Source organism: Phocoena sinus, chromosome 4 (assembly GCF_008692025.1).
Source record: "Phocoena sinus isolate mPhoSin1 chromosome 4, mPhoSin1.pri, whole genome shotgun sequence".
NCBI lineage: Eukaryota > Metazoa > Chordata > Mammalia > Artiodactyla > Phocoenidae > Phocoena > Phocoena sinus.
The window spans coordinates 56,392,355-56,415,953 of NC_045766.1; the positions used below are offsets into that span (position 1 = coordinate 56,392,355).

General features: G+C 38.6%; 1 protein-coding gene across 1 annotated transcript in view; it reads left to right on the forward strand.

The window, feature by feature from the left end:
* Positions 1-23,599, forward strand: part of KCNMB2 (potassium calcium-activated channel subfamily M regulatory beta subunit 2) — a 258,347-nt gene that overhangs the window by 215,896 nt on the left and 18,852 nt on the right. Inside the window, exon 2 of the mRNA XM_032630841.1 lies at positions 11,576-11,698. Within this exon, the coding sequence (XP_032486732.1) occupies positions 11,643-11,698 (56 nt within the window). The 5' untranslated portion in view covers positions 11,576-11,642. The remainder of the gene's footprint in view (positions 1-11,575; positions 11,699-23,599) is intronic.

Sequence of the window (23,599 nt, forward strand, 5' to 3'; positions counted from 1 at the left end):
CTTGTGTTAGTTTTGGGCAAACAGCAAAGTGAATCAGTTATACATATACATATATCCACTCTTTTTTTTTCCTTCTGAATTTTTAATTTATTTTTAATGGATAAAACAGTTATGACCCAGGACTTCCCTGGCGGTCCAGTAGTTAAGACTTTGCCTTCCAATGAAGGGGGTGCAGGTTCAATCCCTGGTTGGGGAGCTAGGATCCCACATGCCTCGTGACCAAAAAATCAAAACATAAAACAGAAGCAATATTGTAACAAGTTCAATAAAGACTTTAAAAATGGTCCACATCAAAAAAAACTTCAAAAATAAAAGAAAAATTTTAAAACAGTTATGATCCAAAATTTTTTAAAGTACAAAGCAGTACGCAGAGAAAAGTCCCCCACCGCAACACCCATCCCAGCCGCTCAATTCTCCTTCTCAGAATCAATGATCAATTCCTAGTATATTCTTCCACACATATTTTTATGCAACTACAAACAAATGTTTTAGATTTTCCTTCTTTTAATTCAAATACTATCGTATTGTTCAAACTCTTATGCACCTAAAATAGAGCTTGGAAGCAAATCTTAAAATTAAACACACATAAAAAAACAATAAAATAACTCTATCTCAGATTGCTATCATATCAGTACAGAGAAAGAAGGAATTTCACTAACTTATGAACCCAGTATATTCTGACCCTATACCCTTAGGGAGATATGTTTTAAGGATAAAAAGAACTGTAAAGAAATCTGAATTTTACTTATTTACTTGTTGTTTGATAGTGGTACAGTGTAGTTATTCAGAAACTATTTTGAGTATATTGTGGAATAGAGAAAAACAGACAAATTGATGTAATTGGGAATCATGGGTTCTCATGTGAGGGAGGGAGATACAGATATGAGAAAAGTGAGAAAGAAAACACTGTGCTGCCGGGTTAAAATGATTTTATGGACTGAACGTTTGTGTCTCACCCCCATTTATATGTTAAACCTCTAACATTCAATGTGATGGTATTTGGAGGTATCCACTCTTTTTTTTTAGATTCTTTTCCCATATAGGCCATTCTAGAGGATTGAGTCGAGTTCCCTGTGCCATACAGTAGGTCCTTATTAGTTATCTGTTTTACATATGTGTAATGTTTTACATATGTGTACATGTCAATCCCAATATCCCAGTTTATCCCTCCCCCCTTACCCCCTGGTAACCATAAGTTTGTTTTCTACATCTGTGACTCTACTTCTGTTTTGTAAATAAGTTCATCTGTACCCTTTGTTTAGATTCCACATATAAGCGATATCATATGATATTTGTCTTTCAGAGTTCATGACTTCTTACCACTATTCCACTTGGCAATAAAAGATATAAATATATCAAAGGAATCTTTGTCCCCCTGGCAAAAACAAAGGGCTGGGCTACTCAATTTGAGGCTGAGAACACTGAGTTCAGGATGCTGGTTTCCTCCAGGAGTAGAATCTTACACATGTCATCAGTAGCCAGTTCAGAGCACCTACTGGGAAAGACAGTGGACAAATTTGATTACAGTTCACCCAATGACCTTCACAGTTAGACGGAGGAGGACCTATGAACCATATTTTCTTGCCCCTCAAATATCTCCCTCACCAATCTGCCATAGCACCTAAAAGTTCCATCATCACAGCTCCCCTCTGAGATAGAGTGGTGGATTTAACAACCAGGTTAGAGAAGGAAGGGGTTGGGAGAGGGGGGCAAGCGCAGCACAGAGAGTGGGAGAAATCATGTAGAAGAGCCTGTTGGAATCCTGACACCAAAACAAGCTTTCTGCCCGAGACATCTGGCTCTATAGCGGTGCCTAGATCTACAGAAATCCTTTTCAAGGATCGTTAGGAGGCTCTCATTTTGCCTTTCCACTGGGTGCTTACTCTCTCTCTACTTTACTAGATTTCCGATGAGCGTTACGGAATACTGCATTTAAGAAATGAGCAAAGGGCTTCCCTGGTGGCGCAGTGGTTGGGAGTCCGCCTGCCGATACAGGGGACACCGGTTTGTGCCCCGCTCCAGGAAGATCCCACATGCCACGGAGCGGCTGGGCCCGTGAGCCATGGCCGCGGAGCCTGCGCGTCCGGAGCCTGTGCTCCGCAGCGGGAGAGGCCGCAACAGTGAGAGGCCCGCGTTACCGCAAAAAAAAAGAAAAAAAGAAATGAGCAGAATGTAAAGTAGAAAAAAATTACATCTAATCAGATACAAATTATAAGTCAAGTAAGTCATGGGAACAGACCTTGATTACAATTTTCCAAAGCAGAAATAAAATTTTTCAGATGAAAAGAATCTGAGAGCCATCTCTGTCAATTCCCTCATGTTACATATGAGGAACTGGAGGCCAGGAAGCAAAGGGCCCCAGTTACAGACGAGTCAGTGATTCCATGGCTTACTCTTTTCTCCACTCTTCTCGCCACAGAAAATTAAAGATCACATTTATGAGTGTCTATTGAATATATTTAACTGTGTGGACTTTTATACAGATTCTATTATTTTCTATATTTAATACATATTTAACTTATTCCCAAGAGGTAATAATAATAGCATATGCTTAATTCCTCCCATATTGTACTTTTCATATATTAACTCACATATATTAATGTCATATATATTCATATACTAACAGATACATATATTAACTTGCATATGTTCCTATTATATATACAGTGTACTGATATAATATACATGACATTATTACATTATAGTATCACAAAGCATATATCACTGCATATATTAACTCAATCTTCACAAAAACTCTATGAAAAATATACTATAATTACAATTCTCACTTTACAGAATAGAAAACAGAGGTGAAACAGTATTAGAAATTTGCCCAAGGCCACATAAATAATAAGGAGCAAAACCTGAGTTGGGGCCCACCTGTCCACGTTCTTACTATTATGTTTTGCTTTCTTGCCCTTTTCTCGCACCTGACATATTTTTCTACAAACTCTCATTTTCCCTCGCTAACTTTGATGTGGGGAAGAATGTGGCACTCAAAGAAGCAATAAGTGAATGTTGCCACCATCATTTAGCACTCATTATGTATTTGATACGGATTTTTGCACTTGGTTTGCCTAGCAAAAAATATACAGGTTGAGACAGCATGGGAGGCTTTTTCTTTGTATTTTTTAAATTTTTTTATTTTTTAAATTAATTTTTATTGGAGTATAGTTGATTTACAGTGTTGTGTTAGTTTCTGCTGTACAGCAAGTGAATCAATTATACATATACCTATATCCACTCTTTTTTAGATTCTATTCCTATATAGGCCATTACAGAGTATTGAGTAGAGTTACCTGTGCTATACAGTAGGTTCCTATTAGTTATCTATTTTATATATAGGAGTGTGTATATGTCAATCCCAATCTTCCAATTTATCCCTCTCCCCCACTTTCCCCTTTGGTAACCATAAGTTTGCTTTCTACTTCTGTGACTCTATTTCTGTTTTGTAAATAGGTTCATTTGTACAATTTTTTTTTTAGATGAGAGCATGGGTTTTAGAGTTGCACAGGCTTGGGTTGAAATTCTGACTTCACCATTTAAGAGCTATGTGACCTCAGACAATTTACTTCCTTTTCTGAATATCAGTTTCCTCTCCTGGTAAATAGAGCCCTCATAAGGGTTACTGTCAAAATTAAATAAAGCAATGCATATAAATGCATTATTTATATAGGTCTAAAGAAATACTTCATACCTTTATGTTTATTATTAGCATTTCTAGTTCTTCTCTAGTAAAAGCTCTTATTATAGTTTATCGCCCTTGATTTTCGACTGAAATGGAAGCAAGAATTGAACCACATTCACCAAGAAGAGATAGATGGTTTCATCATAAATCTGTCATTTGTACCAATCTAGAAGGCACATGTGAGTTATGAGGTTTTCTCACACCAGCTGCGTATGTGTGATGCCCAACAGAGTGAATGTTTAACAATTAAACTGGTTTTAAATATGTAGCATGAAGGGAATCAAACTGAACACCAGATGTGATTATCCACTTGAAAAGCTCATTAAGAAGCGAATTATGGAATAGTGGACTAATTAAGACCACGTAGAAATGTGTTTTCCATTTCTGCATAGAACTTTTAAAACAATGAATCAAACAGAAGGGCCATTGGTATGGCCAATTTGGAAAAAAAATTTTTTTCTCCTACTTCCTCCAAATGGAAAACACTAACATTTGCTGAGTGTCTACTCAACGTCATACATTATTTTAAATCATCAGTATAGCAGTTCTTTATGATATCTGTTACAACTTCGATTTTCTTTTTTTTTTTAATAAATTTATTTATTTATTTTTGGCTGCGTTGGGTCTTTGTTGCTGCGCGCACGCTTTCTCTAGTTGCTTCGAGCGGGGGCTACTCTTCGTTGCGGTGCACGGACTTCTCATGGCAGTGGCTTCTCTTGTTGCAGAGCACGGGCTCTAGGTGCACAGCCTTCAGTAGTTGTGGCATACAGGCTCAGTAGTTGTGGCTCACGGGCTCTAGAGCGCAGGCTCAGTAGTTGTGGCACATGGGCTTAGTTGCTCCGCGGCATGTGGGATCTTCCTGGACCAGAGCTCGAGCCCATGTCCCCTACATTGGCAGGTGGATTCTCAACCACTGCGCCACCAGGGAAATCCCACTACTTAGATTTTCTTGATGAGAAACATGAGGCTGAGGGAAGTTTAACAGTGTATTTTGGTTATGTACTTAGTATATTGTGGAGCTGGAGTAATTATGAAGGGATTTCAACCTCAAACTAATTTGAATTTCTTTCAGTTAAGCCCTGAGATCATCATTTCTGATAGCTGTTATGACTGTAGCTGTGATGCAAAACTTACTTCATCTCATTCACATGCATAACAACCTTATATTAAAGCCCCCCATCCACACTTGTCTGACCAGTCTGTCTCCTGGTCCAGATAGATCATAAGCTCTGTAAGAGAAGAGTCATGCGGTTGTCTTCATCAATATATCCCCAACACCCAGGCTCAGTGCCTGCCACATAGTTACATCTTCAATAAGTACTTGTTGCATGAAGAAATGAATGCTGTGCTGATTTAACTAAAAGAATAGAGTTCAGCTCCACAGTCATCCTTTCACAGGTGGCAACACTGCAGGAGGTGGGTGTGTGTGTGGGGAAGGAGTGTTTTGTCTGCAGTTATGCAATTACTCATGACAGAATGGAATATTAGAAGCCCAGAGCCTCCAAACAGCTGAGTTCAATGAGCCAAGTTACTAGCAGGCTAAAGGACAGGTACATTACTTAACTTGAGTTGTGTCCTCCTGAAGCAGAAATCAAGCACATAACAATTACATGAAGAACAGTTGGCCCACACGTGTCACAGAAGCCATATGTGCCTCCCACACCCGTCACCAGCCATAGGAGTCCATACGTGGTCAACCCAGCTATTAAAAAGCAGTCTGAGGACAGGAATAAAGACACAGACATAGAGAATGGACTTGAGGACACAGGGAGGGGGAAGGGTAAGCTGGGACGAAGTGAGAGAGTGGCATGGACATATATACACTACCAAATGTAAAATAGCTAGTGGGAAGCAGCTGCATAGCATAGCACAGGGAGATCAGTTCGGTGCTTTGTGACCACCTAGAGGGGTGGGATAGGGAGGATGGGAGGGAGACACAAGACGGAGGGGATATGGAGATATATGTATACATATAGCTGATTCACTTTGTTATACAGCAGAAACTAACACACCATTGTAAAGCAATTATACTCCAATAATGATGTAAAAAAAAAAGTAAAATTAAAAAAAATAGAAAGCATCCTGCACTAAAAATTCAGAGAATCGCTCTTATTTGATTCTTCTCAAAGAGGCTATAGTGCTCAGGGATACACTTCTTTACCTCTAAATGTGAAAAGCAAAGAGAACTATTCATTCTGTCTTCCAGGCATCAAATGGGGGAGAAAGGTATTATATTCCTGTTACGGCATTGTCAAGAGACTATTCAGTAGCACATGCTATTCCTCCAAACGATATCATTTAAGCGGTGGACAGAGAAACAGGAACCCAGCAAAGAAATGGAATGAACAGCTCAGGAGTGAGAAAGAGAACCAAGAGAGCATTGTTCTGTAAGTCAAGGTGGTAAAGCATTTTTAGAAGAAGGAAACAACCAAAAGTATCAAATTCTGCAAGCTGAGAGGCTAAAAAAGGTGTGGAAAGACAAGAAGCTATTGGACATACCCATTGGGAAGTTGTAGCACCCTGAGAAAGAGCAGTTCTGGTATAGTGCAAATGTCGTTCGTTATTCTGACTCATCCATGAACTATCTTAGAAGCAGAAATGGGTGGCTTGGTGCCTGCACATAGAACACACTTATAAATGCTGTCAAACGGACACCCAAATGACTTAATTAAAACAAAGTATAGTGGTTCACTGAGGAAGAAAACATCCCAAAGATATTTACAACTGCTCTTAAGAAGTACCAATGTTTTCTAAATTAAATCCCTAGGTCTAAAATTATCACCTTACATTTGGCTTCTCCCTCCAAAGGCCCTGGAGCCGAAACAACTTAATTCCTAGGGAGAACATATAATTTGCCGTCTGCAAATGATAAAATCTCACACATTAGAAGCATTCCTAAATTTCTGTGCTTTGAGTGGCCTTTTAAGTTGCTGCTGTGATGTCATTAGTGTTACAATTTTACACAAGATTAGACATGTAATTAGGTGTTAAATAGTTCCACCAGCTCCTGCTTGCTGTTTAATAAAGCAGAGTGCATTAAGAGTATCCCATATGCGCAGCTCAAGGCCACTGACACTAGAAAACCGCGTCTACTTTGCTCTTTCCCTGCCTCGTATGCCACTTGTCCTTGCAGCTGTCACCTCGAGGCCTCAGCATTGATAGGAAATGAGAAGCCACTGCACAGAGTAGCACTCATAGAACTGTTACTCTCCAGCTGAAGCTTCTGGAAGCAGGGGGAGTCTCCATAAAGAACTCAAATGAAACCAGAACCTGATAGTTTGTAGCAGTGTTTCCCACTTTGGCTGCATATCAGAGTCACCTGGGAAGCTTTTTTTTAAATTCCAATGCCAGGGACCCACCCCCAGAGATTCTCATGGGTCTGGCTTGAGATCTAGGCCCCAGGATTTTTTTTAATTCCGCCTGATGATTATACTGTTCAGCCAGTGTTCAGAGCCACCATGTTTATGGTCCTCTTGCTGGGATGGGTATCAAGGTGAATGAGGAAGTATTTCAGATGTCATTATCTCAATATCTCAGAAAACTGTTTTCCCTCTGCCACTGACCCATAAGCAAAAAAATCAATAGTCTCAATGTACAAGTACAAAGCACCTTAGCTGGATTTTTTTTTTAACAAAAATATAAAATCCAATTCATTTGCTCTTAAAATTATTAACAAGGGGAAAAGAAGTAAACTAATGTTTAGCATGTGCCTTGATTTACCTTAGGTACTTTTGCAACTATTAACCCATTAATCTTCCAAGCAACCCAGAAAGGCAAGTATTATTATTCCCATTTTCACAGCTGAGGAAACTAAGACACAAAGATGTTAAACTGACTTGTCCAAAGTCACACAGTTGGTAGGTGGTGATGCCAGGAGGCAAACAAAGAGTCCCTGTCTGACTCTCCTGCTCATATTCTCATTAGATCATGCTGCCCTTTCTAAAGAAAACCTTACTGAGTGATAATTCAGCAAGCAACAGAAACTTTCTGTCCAAGTCAATAAAAGAGACAGAGGGAGCAGGACAATCAGGAGAAGGAAAGAGAGGAGGTAGGGAGTGGGAAGAAGGAACGGCATCCCGAACTAAGGAAAGGATCTGGAAGGAGAGGGTGGCTGCAGCCAGCAGTAGTGAGCCACAACACGGGAGGCTGACGTCAGTATCCATGGTCTTGTTACCAAGCAAGGGCTCGCTGCCCAAAGCCCATAAAAGCCAATACAATGGCAGCAGCTTTTGAGAAAAGAAAGAGCTTCACTGTGAGGTTGACCAGCAAGAAGACAGGAAGCAAGGCTCTCAAATCTGTCTCCCAGATCCAGGGATCAAGGTGAAATTTAAAGGGTTAAAGGAATTTCAAACTTGGAAACTGACTGACGAGTCTCGAATCAGTCCATATAAACTACTGGTGCTGCTGGAAGATGGATTTTTCTTATTGAAGGACTTCTCGCTTCATAAAGGTCTCTGGTGGCAAATGTCTATTCTTTGAGTTCCACAGACTGAAGATTCTTGGTCCAGGGTCATCCTGGAGACATGAGTTCCTGTCTTGCACACGCAGTGCTGTCTCTGTAAAATAACTCCAGGTCTAATTAATCAACAACATGTTTTAGGGAAACAAAACCAGTTTAAGCTGGTCAATGTTTTATGTATGCACTGTTTCAGTCATGCTTTCCAATAATAGACATATGGTCAAGGCAGGCAGCAAACACAACCAGTGTGTCACTGTGTATCCTGCATTGCGCTAAAAGATGCATAAGACACAGCCCTGCCCTGGAATGCATTGCTCTAACAGAGGTAAGTACCAAGAATTGGAAGCAGAGCTGAGGAAGCTGTTTGTGCGGGTCAGAAAAGACTTCACAGAAGAGATGACATCTGAGATGGCCTTGGAAACAGAGGTACGCACTCACCTGGCAGGAAAGGCAGGCAGAGAGGAAGTGTGAACTGAGTCAGGGGGGTAGAAGCCCACCGAGGTGTGTGCCTGAGAAATGGAAAGGGGCCCTTTATAAACTCCTGAGGCAAAGAAATTGTTACATTCTCCCTGACTCGTGCTTTCACTCAAGGCCAAGATTATGTCTTCTAGGACATCTAGTTTTCAAACTATACTCATCTGCAATCATATAGTCATGGCTCAGCCAGGTTCACCCCAGTTCCTAGGTCATTTAATGATGGAATTAGGTCCAGGTCTCCTCCCCTTGCCCTCAGGCCTGTGCATCCACTAACACGGATCTCTTTTTCATGCTAAGATTCCAAATTACAAAATTTTATAAAGTGCTTTCTTTGTCTCTATATCACTTATCTAACCACAATTCAAATGAGATGCTCCTTGTCTTATAAAGTGAGCAGAGTTGAGGTGATTACTTGAGGAGCTCAGGAGGGCTGCATTTGAGCTGAGGGAACCACCAAACCAGCTCCTGTTAACATATCCTCGGTGTTTCTCTGAAGCCTGGAACTTTTTTCAACCTCTACAGAACCTTTATTGTGTTATCCTTAAAGCAGCTACTCCCTTCAATTTTAATTAACAACAGGCTTAGCAGGTTTTAAATAATGGTTTGTCTTTGTGAAAGAAAACTGGGGTGGAAAAACGCCAAATCCACTTCTTAGGATAAGCTGAGGAGTCATTAAGTCCTGTCCAACAAATTTGAGACAGTTAATTAGAATAAGTATACCCTTCATATCTTCCTTTCTGTATCATCTTCAAACAACAGAGCAAGGGTGCAATGCTGAAATAATGACACACAGTCTGAAGAGTATCCTAAGTATATTAAAATCACTGCAACCCCTTTCACTTTGAATGATTTCAAAGCATTTATAATATGGACTGTGTGTCTATTAAATTCTGGCTAATAACCAGTAACAGGATGGGAGCTCAGTAATTTATTGCTTTCCCTGAACTGAACGTGTGACACTTTTCTTTGTCTGCTCCAACCCAATCCTTGAGGAGTGACTAAAGTGATCAGAAGATGCCACCAGAGTCAATGTTGAAATAGCTTCCTGAAAGTTTAAGCCAATCCTCATCCTTATGAAGTAGTTCATTCAGCTTACATTAAAATCATTCTTATTTCCTGAAAACTGGCTAGTTTTAGTAACAAATTTAATTCCTATTCTATGTGTTTTAAAGATATTCAAAAGGAAACCTAAATAATTTTAAATATCCCACATCCAAGTCATTTAAAGAGCTAGCAGATTCAACTTCTAAATCTTTCTGAAAATGTCTAGGGCATCCATTCAGGTATATCTTTTCATTCTGGTCGTTCATCCTGGGAGACCAAGGTGGAAATATGACTTCTTACATCTACACTGGTTGTCAAACCCCAGCCATCTCCCATGGTCTCTGTTCCTTCTATTTCTGATGCTGACCCAAGGGTTACAGAAGGAGATCTATTTCCAGAAAGTCAGTAGACAATGATTTAAAATACGCTTCCATTGATTTTTCAATTTACTGAGTCACAAAATTTTGGAGCTGAGAGGGATTTCAGATGTTATCAATTTCAAACTTTCCATGTTACAGATTAAAAATAACTAAGTCCTAGAAAAGATAAGTGACTTTCTCAAGGCCACACAGCTAGTTAGTTTAAAAAACAAAAAATGGGGCCAATAACCAATTACTGACTCTGAGTACATGCTCTGAGCCTTAGCTGCTTAGTGTTTCCTGCAGACCAGCAACATCAGCATCACTGAGAGCTTGTTAGAAATAAAGAATCTTGGGTCCCCTTCCCGGACTCACTGAATCAGAATCTGCATGATCACAAGATCCCCAGGTAATTTGTATGCACATTGAAAATCACTGGGCTAGACAGTAACGTGTCTTTCCCCAGAAAGCATGAGTATTGGAGACAAGTAGACATGGGTCCACCTTTTCTAAATCTCCTAGAAGCATCATTTTTAATCTAAAAATAACAGCATTATCTACCTTGCAGGGTTTTCATGATATGAGCATAACATAGATATAGGCATATACATTTCATGATATATACATAGACAATATATGCAAACTGTCTGGCATGTAGTATCTAATACAGTATATAGTAGTTAATATTATTTCCAATCTCATGCTTACCATTAATACTGTGCTCAACCAAAAGGAAAGCCACGAGTGACTATGCATCCATGAAGGAATCACCTTTCTTTCTTCCTTTGTTCTATTTGTTAAATATCATTTTAACTTTTATATGTGATTAAGATTTCTATGATATTTCATATTTATAACTTCAAGATGACAGAACTAATCCCCAAGCCAAGTCATGACCAAAAGAATACAACGGTCCTCTAGTATCTCGACTCTGGATCCTATAAACCTGGCTGTTAGGAGCCAGAGAATATCTGCTGTCTCTGCTGCCATGATTTTCTCCAAGACTCAACTGCCAAGGGATGAACCCACAGATTTGGCAACAGTTGAACACATTTAAAAGATGATCTCTTGTCAGTAAGATGTCACATCTGTCAGCAGCAGGGAAACAGTTTGAAGAGAAACAGAGAAATAGAAAAAAAATAGAACCAAACCTGAACCAAAATTTTGGAAAAATATAGAATAATAAACTGTACCAAATTATATTTTTGGAGGAGACATCTTAGAGTGAATATGGTAATAACATCAATTAGAAAACTGTGTTTCCCTAACGCAGTGGCTCTTAATCCTAGCAGTGCGTTAGAAACAACTAGGAGGCTTTAAAAAAAATTGAATGCACATTTCTGAGGGAGGCACCCAGGCTTCAGTGCTTTTTAAAAGATTCCCAGTTGATTTTAATGTGCAGCCAGGGTTGAGAACAACTGCCCTACAGCAACAGAAACCTGGTCTTATTTAACATGGTCAATCCACTGAGAGTTACCGGTTGCTATTTGATACACAGTTCCCCAAACTTTAAGTACTGGATTTAACTTCAGTGTGTACCTCTTCTAGGTCTTTTCACCATTCTTCCAGGACTTCCACCATAAGGAAAGGAGCCCCTGGACCAACATCCTCTAAGATGTTTATATGGACCAGTGGCCGGACCTCTTCATCTTACAGACACGATGAGAAAAGGTAAATCACTGGGACTCTGGAGGCTTTTCAGAATCATTTAACCTGAATACCCAGAGAGTATGCCAAAGAGAAAGCGTTAGGCAACTGAGCTTTATATTTTGAAAGTGTTAATGTGGGATGGGCTCTACATTGAGGGAATGGGGTTTTAGACACTTTGGCCGTCCTCCTCCTTGCACTCTCCATGCTCACTCCTACCACGTAGCTTTACAAAGGCTGTTCCCTGTCAGAAATGCCCTTTACACATGCACATATATACACACTGATCACTTAGCTAACTCTACCTCTGCCCTCAGATATCCATCCAATCAGAACCTCCCACTATCCTATTGATCAGCACAGAATTTGTGTTTTACTCTCCCCTGAATTTTCACCTCCTGGCACATAGTAAGTGCTCAATAAATACTGAACTGAAATAATGAAAATTGCATTTCAAGGCAGTGGACATATGGCAGGGAAGGAAAGCAAAAACTAAGAGAGAATGAAAAAAGGATAGACAAGTCCATGGAGCTCTCAAACTCCTTGGAAGAATAGCCTGGGGTCGGGGAGGAATGGGGGAATAAGAAAAAAAATTAAAGGGCAAAAGCAGTGATAATGAAAGACGAAATGACAATTATGCAGCTCAACCCAGCCCTCCAACTTGGGAGTAAATACATTCATAAAATTTTCTGGCCATTTTTAATATTTGGTTTCTCTTTCTTTTTTTCTTCTGCATCTCTCTCTTTCTTATTGACCTGGTACTATTATTTGGTTTTGATGAAGCTAAATTTTAAACACAACTGCCTATACCAACATATTGCAGCTTAGGCAAGGCTCACCTGCCTGCAGAATCTGACAGAAATCAGGATTGATAAATGCAGGCACAAGAAGAAGGATCTGAGGGAGGTTTACCTGAGTGTAAATTTTATAGCTGGTACTTCTATTTTTCCTTTTAAAAATCTGTATTTCCCTACAGATAAAATCCTTTAGAAATTCTGAAGGCAAAATTGTTCTTCACAATAATTACATGTTACAGCAAAAATTTGGAAGCAACTTATTCACAATAGAAAATCTGTTAAATCATGGAATGTAATGTATCACTTAGCAGTTAAAAATGTTTTGGCATAATATTAACTGACAAATCAAGTTGGAAAAGTGCATACATACTATAATTGCAGCCACAAAAAAATATATACATAGGAAAAGGAGTGGAAGGAAAAGTATGCTTCTTACTCCTCCATTTTCCAAATGCTTTGTAATATATTATCTTAACTATGGAAAAAATAATGATATGATGTTTAAGTAAAATAGGTTTTCACATGCTTTTTCTCAATGCTTAATCAAGTTATTTTTCATTTGCTTTCAAGCAACTAAGTTGAATCATCTTTCAGCAAGAGCTTTACTATAAGACTGAAATTTTGTGTCATTTTTAAATTCCATATTTTGTATGAAATTTCCTCATTTCTTTAAAAAAAAAAAAGGTCACTACCATTGATGGTGCAGAAAGGCAGAGATTTTGTTGCCCTACAGGAATAGTGTGATTATCAATGGCCAGTCCTCCTTAGATTTTGAAGGTTTCATCAGAGCAGGTGAAGCATGATGTATTTGTTTCAACTTCTATTTATTCTCAATGAGTAATTTCATTAAATACATTTTTCTATATATATAAATTTTTTACAAACAAAAGGATTAACATTTAAGAAGCAGTTACTCTGCACTGCATGTTTTCATAAACCGTTCTCTTCTAACTTGTAAGATAAGGATTATCATGCCCATTTTACAGTTAGGAAAGCTGAAGCTTAGAGAGTTTAAGTAACTTCCAAGCGTGCAATAACTAGCCAGTGATTGAATCAAGATTTAAACCCAAGGTTGTATTCTCTCCCCCGCACCCCATGGCTTACATAGGCTCTTGTCAAACATGAGATATTCGGAGGAGCAGTGAACAACCAAGCCCACAGGGGGAAACTATGATAACACAGAGTTGAAAATTGTATATCACAGGAGATAATAAATATGTGAATATGATATATTGGCAATATTTGTGGCATTAAAAGGAGCAAATAATTAGCTTCATATCCTATAACAGTAAGATTCTATAAAACTCTTAATTACTACTTTCATGTTTTCAGTAACTATGATTTCAGTAACTATGGGGTTTAAAATAATTAAAATATTGACTCTAAGTAAATCATTTTCAGCAAGTTTTATTTATGGGATGGGGATGCCAAGGCTTATGAAATCAATCTGCATGACTTTGGCCTACAAAGTCAAAGACAAATGGAAAAACAGGCAAAGAATACAGCAATAGAATCTGACACTAAGCCAGTATCCTTAGTTTGATGTTGGTTCATTTGCCTGTACCTCTTTCTTAACCACATCTCTGTCTTCACCGCCTAATTCACAGACTCTTGTGGAACAAGACTCAGATTTTAAAACTGACTTTAAACAGCAGCTATTGCTCTGCTTAATACTCTTGGTGGCAGTAATCATGGTGATAAGGAAAGTAATGGCGGTTGATAATAAATCTAGATAATTAAGGTCCTCAAGTTAATTATTTGCAAATAAATTAACTAGGTTGTCTGGAAGCACTGCCCAGAACTGCTGGTAACTGTTCCACGCTCAGTTTCTTATTCTGCAAACCTGGCCTCTGTGTGTTCAGCTTCTCCAACTGTGTTTCCCAGGCAATCCCAGAGGCCAGGCAGCCAAAAACCCTTGGCTCCACTCCACAATGCCTTATTCTGAGACCAGAGACAAACTTGTCAGGATATCGGCTTCCCTAGGATTCCTCAAGAGATGCAACATCAAGAAATAAGCTTACAGACAGGCAGAGCGACCAAGTGGAAGTAAAAGTCCACTGAAAATTCTGAAACCTAATTTTTATGGTTCGAGGGAAGTTGAAGTCAACTTTACATTTTTTTCATTATTTTAATTCAAAGCCAGTCCTTTTCCTGATCATCTGCTATATGCAAAACACTGGTTTCTATCCTTATCCTCCATTCCACATGCCCAGCAATGTGAAGGAATATTTTTTCTTCCCTGAACAAATTTCTTTGTTAGGTGAGCCGACGTTAATCTCTAAATCGCAGGAGGCAAAATAAAACAAGAGCAGCAAAAACTAATTTAAAAATTAAAGAAGAGAGAGGTTATTAGCCAAGGACATTACCACTGACTGTTTATCAAATATTCTTTGGATTGTTTATATTAAATATTGAATTGGTATAAAGGAACATTTATCACATGTTACCATACAGAGAATGATGATATAATAAACATCTGAGTACCCCTCATTAAGCTTAAAAACTAACACAATCAGAATTTTTGAAGCCCTTGAGGGTGCTTCCCTAAGAGCGTCCCCCTCCTTATCCCTGCCCCCACCCAGAGATAACCACCCTCCTGTTTATCATTCCCTTGCTTTTCTTCATGAGTTTGTCACATCTGAATGCTTAAACAATACATTGTTTACTTCTAAATGTTTGGAGACTTTAAATAAATGGAATCATACCATATGAATTGTTCTGCAACTCGCTGTTTTCACCAAACATGGTCCCATGATTTATCAGTGCTGATGTGACTAGCTGTAGCTTATTTCGTCTGCTGTGTAGTATGCCATTATATGAATATACCACCATTTATTCATCCAGTCTATTTCTCATAGAGATTGGCATTATTTCCAGTTCTTTTTGTACTGACAATGCTGCTATAAAACTTTTTGTTCATGTCTCCTGTACATATGTACAAATATTTCTTAGGTTTTACATCTAACTTGGGAATTGTTGATTCAAAAGTATGCACAGCTCCCACTTCACCAGGCAATGCCATTGCTTTCCAAAGCAGCTAAAGATATGATTCCATTGCCCTAGAGTTTTAGGGGTTTTAATTTTCATCAATCCAGAGGGTATTGTGCTTTCAATTCCCATTTTTCAGATTAGTAATAAGATTGAGTCTACATCCCTAGTCCTTTTCTGTAAAGTGCCTGTTCTAACATGTGGCCCATTTTTAATTGGATTTTCGTCTTTTTCTTATTGACTTGTAGGAATTCTTTATAAAAGTCTGTTTTCTTTCATTTAAAAAATTTAATAGAATATAGAAAGGTAACCATTGAGAATGGTTGAAAACAAAATGAGAGAACTGGAAGATAAAGTGAAAGAAATATCTCAAAATCCAGAGGAAAATTTCAAAGAGATGGAAATCTTAAGAGGAAGGATCAGAAAGTTACATGTGAATGATAAGAGTTCCAGGAGCGGGGAAAGAGATGGAGGAGAGAAATAACAATGAGACTTCCTTTTCTGACAGTATAGTAGACCAAATACACCAACCCTCCTGCAGCAACAATTTAAAATGCTATATAAACTATTAAAAACTTTTATAAAAGTCTCTATTAACCCTTTGTCTATTGTGTGCAAACAGCTTCTCCCAGTTTACTTGTATTTTCACTTTCTTTATGATGTCTTTTCATAAACATGGTCTTAATTTTAATGTGTTCTTAGCAATTTTTCAACATTTTGAAATCCTTTCCTATCCCAAGTTCAAAAGGGTATGCTCTGATACAGTTAATATTTTGTAGGTTTGCCTTTCACAATTAAGTCCTTAATCATCTGAAGTTTACTTTTGTGTGTGGTGTGAATTAGGCATCTATTTTTTTCTGTACAGATAACCAATTGTCCAGCACCTTTTGTTGGAGAGTTTGTCCTTTCCTCAATGATCTAAAAGTACACATGTATCATATATTAGGTTTCCACATACGCATGGATATGTTTCTGGATCTCTACTCTGTCCCACTGGTGAATTTTGTCTACCTCAGACAAACACCACCCCTGAGCTTACAAACATTAGCATTATAATGCATCGTGATATCTGGTATAAAAGTTGCCCACCTTGTTCTTTTGTAATCAGGATTGTATTTGCTATCCTTAGATGTTTGCATTCCCATACCTATTTTAGAATCAGTTTGTCCAGTCATGCCTACCCCACTTCCCAAAAAAGCTCTTGTGATTTTTATTGGAATTTTATGAAAGCTATTAATTAATTTGTGGTAAATTTGCATCTTTATGTCACCAAGTCTTTTTCTGAATATGATCCTCCGAATGATTTGTATAATCTAGGTAGAACTTACCTATAAATAATCAGAGCCTGGTATTTCCATTATGAGGATATTTTAAATTGATGATTCAATTTTTAATGATTTAGAACTATTTAGATTTTCTAGCTATTTCAAAGCAGTTTCAATAAGCCATACATTTGTAAGAATTTGCTATATATTTAAGTAAATCATATATCAAAGTTTTTAAACGTCTTGCTATAAAGTTATTTCTAATATCCTCTGTTATCTTTCTAATCTAACTGTATCTGTACTTACAGTTTTTAAATTCCTGATATTTATTTGAGTCTTCTCTAGTTTTCCTTATCAGTCTCATCAGAGGTTTGTCCATTTCATTAGTGTTTTCAAAAAACTAATCTTTGATTTCATTGATTCTTTAATACAGTGCATCTTTTATTCCATTTATTTCTATTCATGGATATTATTTCCTTCCTTACACTTTCTTTTAATATATTCTATTAATCTTTTCATAACTCCTTACGCTGGATGCCTAGCACATTAATTTTCAGGCTTTCTTCTTAACTAATATAAACATTTAAGATTATTTAGTTCTATCTAATAGAACTAATAGAAGGTGAGGATGTACATACATCTCAAAAACATAGAAGACTTTGGTGGGTGGAAGGCAGAACAGTGGCTGTTTTAATCCATGCCACTCTCAGCTCTGCCATATGAGATAATGAGTTGAGTGCTCCTGGGGCAAAGATACATAGCAACTCTGCCTGTTTCAACTCAGCTGGCATTCAGCAATCCATTGCCCCACAGATTCACTTTGTAGGATCTAAGAGAAGGCACTTTTCCTTGAAGTCTCGAAACTAGAGCTCTCAGTGCCAGAAAAGCTTGAAATTTTCCTAGAAGGAATACTAAATGTATTAGTGGTAGAGTACAATGGGCGCTGATAGGAAGAGAGAAGCCAGGAGTCTGTTCTAGCCATGGTTCTCTAATTTACTTGGTTTCACTTGGCCATTGAGCCTCCCTACACTGGCGGCCTCGGTGTAGGGAGGCTCAATATTGAAGGCTTTTCTAGCCCACATAAAGGAACATACTTTGTGAGCCTAATAAATGCAAGAGACTGAACATACAAAGATGAATGCAGTCTGGCTCTAACTCTTGAGCCACTCAATATTCACTGGGCCAGAGAGGCATAAATATAAATATTTAGTATGTTAAGTATTACGGTTACTATGGTTAGGTTTCTGAAGGGCCTCCCCAAGTTATGACAGATATACATAATTCTTTATTCACACCTTCCCTCCTCTTTCCTGCACCTGTCAGTGCCCCTCACCTCTCTGAATGCTTTGGGACCCTTTGTAGATCTGTCTTCTTGCCCTTTCCAAGTTCTAGTACCCTCGCTGAGTTTTGTTTCTCTGACTACCTAGGGAGTCTCATTAAAACCCACAGTGTTCTTAGTTACTTCTGGACGCAAATGATGCCCATATCTAAATTTTCATCTCCTCTACCACTGTTTTTTTTTCAACCCCTATTTAACACCTGAAATGCTGAGAGAGTTTCAGAATCAGTCTCTTAGCCTCCAGGAATAAACCATTCCAAACAGCCAACCACACTAACGTGAGTGATCTTTCTAAAGTACAAAGCTAATTATATCACTTTCTTGCTTAAATTCTTTTAGTGGCTCCTCTAACTTCAGAAGACCTACAACACCCTTTATCTCTGACCCCTGCCTATCTAACCAGCTCATTACCTGCCATCCCCCACTCACTGCATCCTGGAATCCAACCACTCTCAGCTACCCTATTCCCCTTATCAATTGTTTGCTCATTGGAGATTTAATTCAGTCTATTACTGAATCCTTTAACCATCACCACTTAAACTGTTATGGCCACCTTGGTTTAATTAAACATGAATTAAAACATTCATGTTTGGCTTCCCTGGTGGCGCAGTGGTTGAGAGTCCGCCTGCTGATGCAGGGGACACGGGTGCGTGCCCCAGTCTGGGAAGATCCCACATGCCGCGGAGCGGCTGGGCCCGTGAGCCATGGCCGCTGAGCCTGCACGTCGGAGCCTGTGCTCTGCAACGGGAGAGGCCACAGCAGTGAGAGGCCCACGTACCGCAAAAAAAACAAAACAAAACAAAAAAAAACATTCATGTTCATAAATCAAGTCCTAAGCCAAGTTATCCATCACCAATCTACTGAATGCCCAGTTCAAGGAATGTCCAATACAGTGATAGCCAATTTGCCTGAAGCCAAATTGCCAAATACTAATCCATTTGCCAGTTGATCTTTTTGGTGAATTTATCAAATTTAGTTACTTACCAAAAACTTTGTATAATCATTGTAACCCTCATAGTTCTGTGGGTTAGTAGGAACCAAAAAGAGTGCAGGGGACCCAGATTTGGGGCCTTGAGACTCTCCTCCTCTGTCTCTCAGTCTCTGCAGCCATTGTCCCTCTATCTCTCTGCCCCTCTGTCTTTTCCTCCCTGTGCTCCAGACACCCTCTCTCTTCAGGGTCCCCTGTTCTCAGGTCTTCCTCCCCTTCCCCCAACCCAGCCATGCCCTACTGCTCTCTCTATTCTTTGTTTCCTCTCCTCTCTGCCCTTGGGTTTCCCCCTCTCTAGGATCAGCAGGCCAGGCTGCATTATACTGATTCTGCTCTTCAACTTTCCCCCAGCAGAAGGTCCCACCAATCTTGTCCAGATCCCTCCTGTTCCAATAACAGGACAAGAGCAAAGACAAACTGAACATTTTGTTATAAGGACAAAATAAAACTGTTCAAATAAAACTTAGAAGAAACTTCAAAAAGCTGTTAAAAATTCCCACCCAAAATCAATTACCGTAATCTTACGAATAGTTAAAAGAAACAAATTTTGGTTAATTGATAAAGTTGCCAAAACTATCAAAGTCATGAAATTTGCACAAGAATCTCAGTGATGCTCAAATGTTAGCAAAACAGCAAATAACTCTAAAAAGGACTTGAATAAAATCATTATAAATGAAAGCCTCCCATATGAAATGCTAAATTTTTGCTATATCTATTAGAAGAATATATTCATATACATATTCAAAAAATATATATCTATGAATATAAGAATTATTTATAAAGAGACTAAACCTCCCTCAGAAACTTACTTAGCTTTAAAAAAAATATCTTAAAATACTGCTAAAAAGAACATATTCATAAGAAGAATATAATTCAATGTATTTTTAAAATATCATCTTAAAATATTCTTAAGAAAATACATTCATATTAATATACTATACTTAAAACAATGCTCCTTAAACTAAGTCTTTGTTAAATCTGTGATTAAGTGGGCAAATTATTCATCTGGCAAAGTGATCCTTCAATAAATTGGCAAATTGGCTAATCATGGTGCATTAGCCATTCAGTAACTGAACCATATTGACTTGCTTCCTTTCTGTACTCATTACAATAAGTCTCCTTACAATGCACTGTAATGATTGGTGTCTCACCCAGCTCCCTCAGGACATGTCTTATTCACTTTGTATTCCCCAGAACTTGGCATAGTATGTTTCATCTTATGAAGACTTTAAAATGTTGATAAATGAATAAACAAATGAATTAATAAATGACATTTACCCTGCCTTAACATGAATAGTTTTCTTCCTGCAGGCTAAATACCAAGGGAATCTGAATTTAAATGAGTGAAGCCCAAGGAAAAAATTTTTTCTTGCACATTTTACTCTTTATATCCATGTTTGTATATGTACAGCCTCATAAATAATTTGCTTATGAACCATAGGACTACTATCAAACTTTAGGAAACTATCCAAATATGGAGTTTGAAATAAAATTGTATTGTGTTGACTATGGCTTGAGGTAAATATATAGCTTTATTGGACAATTAAAGTTTTTTATACAAAATATTTTGTTATACTTGAATTTGCCTTGTAGGTTTATTAATAACTCATATTCTCCAAAAGGATTTGGGCACAATGCTCCCAGTCTTTATATGTAGAAAAGACTGCACATATGTACTATTTGTTATTGCCAACATGTATAAATGCTGATTTGTATCCACCACACTGATTCGTGGTTCACCATGAACCATGAAGCCACAGCTGCTCCAACAGAGCTTAAACATACTGCCTCGCCAGTATACACCAAGGCTAGATCTGCTTCAGACTTATAAATCCAAATTCCTGCTCTATACCTACAGTTGAATATCCCCCATATTTGAAACTTATTTTGTAGTCATGCCCGAGTCATTATTCCTCCTGAGAGCTCTACTTCAAAGAACTATTCTAGCCTTCATTCCCTTATTTCTCCCCCTACCCCTTTTAAGAAGATTCCACAGAGAATAGACACAAAGAGCCAAAGAGAGATAAACTGTCCATTCTGTTAGTAGTGGCAGAGTAACCCCCAAAGTACAAGGCTTCCTAGTATGACGGATGATGTTTAGGCCTGAGGCCCAAAATATAGTATCATGCTCATTCCCGCCCCACCCCCCCACCCCCCCCACCCCCCTCCCCTGCCGGCTTTGAAGACAACTTGACATAGGAGGGGCACCTCACTAATCCACTTAGTCTCAGGCTATGGACACTCCCTTCCCCACCTGGGGCTTACTACCTAGAGATAGCAAGGCCAAGGCACACTAGGCCTGAGCAAAGGCAAGTCCAAAAGGATGAGAAAAAAATTGTGCCACTCATAAACAGTGATCTTCAGTCTCACCCAAAATGTAGACAGTGTCTCTGACTGTCAGGCTCTGGCCTATCTCACCAATCAGATTAGTCAATCCTCACCTGAGCTCAGGACACTATGTTTGTAGGGGAGAGAATCTATAAATGAACAATCAGCCTCTCCCTTCTTAGCCAGGGCAGCAAAAACACCCCCTTTGGAACCAGGAAGAATAGCAAAATAAGGACCCCTGCTTTAGCACCCTTTACTATTTCCCCAGTCGTCCAAGTTAAGTTCTTGGGCATAAATCTAAACTATATCCTTTTTCTCACTTCCTCATCATCCCCTATATTCTATGAGTCACCAAATCCTGAAGTTTTATCTCCTAGATATTTCTCCATACATCCTTTTCTCTCCATCTATCCTACCTCGATCCTAGATCCAGCCCTCATCATCCTTTGCCAACACTATAGTAACTATCCCCTAATTCTTCTTTCTGATTTAAGTCTGCCTCCATCGTTAATCTAATCTCCACCCTGAAGCCAGAGTGATCATTCTGAAACTCAGTTCTGATCATGTCACCCTCTGCCATCTTCCCATTAACTACAGGATAAAGGCCAAGTTCCTTAAATGACTTACAAAAACTCTTCATAACCTACTACCTCTCCAAACTCATCTGCCCCATTTCCCCTGTCCCACACTCATCCGAGTAATAATAAAATTTGTGTAGTTTCTGAAAGTCAGCATGTAGTTGCAAATCTCCATCCTTTGTTCATGTGATTCCTTCTGTCTGAAATGCCCTTGATTCCCTGTGTCATGTGGTTAACTTGGATTCAATCTTGAAGATTCTGTTTAAGGCATTTCTCCTCCAGGATGCCTTCCCTAACCTTAATCCTTGCTCCCTGCCCTGCTCCCTCAGGCTGGGAAAATTACTCCTCTTCTATACTCATGCTGTGAATGGCTCCCATCATTGAATTTACTACCCTACGTTGATATTTCTTTTTCATGTTGGTCTTCCTGTTGGGTAGGGGCCACATACAATAACTAGAGGTTACCAGCATTCAAAATAGGTTCGTAGACTTTAACTGAATCTTTAGTCCTCCAAATTATTCATTTATTCCTTAACTTATCCATTAATTCAATTAGCAATAAATTCATTATTGATGAATTTCATGAGTATGTCCCACCTCACTCATCCACTTTCATTTTGCTGAGTAATATCCTGATTTCCCAGATGTGTTTAGCCTGCGTGGAAACCAATCATTTTCCCTCTTCTCTACACATCCCAGAGCACGTGAATAACATTTGTTAACCATTTCCAAATTGTGATTTGTTTCTAAATTACCCATTTGAATCATTTTTGTATTCTTCTTGCTCTAGTAACACAACTGACTGATTACACTGCATCTCTTTTATGGGTATAGACTGATGTAAGTGATGCAGTGTGACAGCCTACTACTCTGGAGCTGAAACTATTGCTCCCTCCTTGCTGGCCTCCACCTGCAGGAAATCCAAATCTCAATGCAGCCATTAGAATTAAATACATTTTGATAAATAACAACAGGAAAGTAACAAAAGATTATTATTTTACAGCAGGCCTTTGAAGCCACTCAGACTCAGCCTGTCTCTTCTTGCTTCCGAAGTCTGGCTTTAACTGAATGGGCATTAATTTTTTTTTTTTTTCATTCAGGTTTATAGAGAATCAAGTTTAAGAGCTTTGATATAAATCCTACATTTTCCAAAGAAAATCTCACAAAAGAATGGGGAAACTTAGAGGATGGGTGGTGGGTAGCCTGAGGAAGTCAAAAGCCTGCAAGCTGACCAGCCAGCTAGCTAGTCCAGAGGCACTGGGCCTGGGAGCTGGAGAGTAATAAAAAAGATGGGCTCTCAGAGCTTCTGGCCATGAGGAGAATGAGTGGCCATGAGTGAGTGCTGGTGGGAAAGAGGCAGGAAGGACACGGTCATGAAAAGATGAGGAACAAAGTCTTCTATTTAGCTATGATTCTCCTACTATAAAGGGCCCACTCCTCAAGGAAAGAGTAAAATTTATATAAACTACCTCATGAAGAGAACTTTTAAATAACAGTAATAATGATAATAAACTAATCCATTAATTTTATACTCTAATAACCAGATTAACATATAGTCTTCCTTAAAACCTTTTGGAAATATACTAAGTACATACATGTTCTCACACTTCTACAGGGAATCAAAATATCTAACAACCAGTCC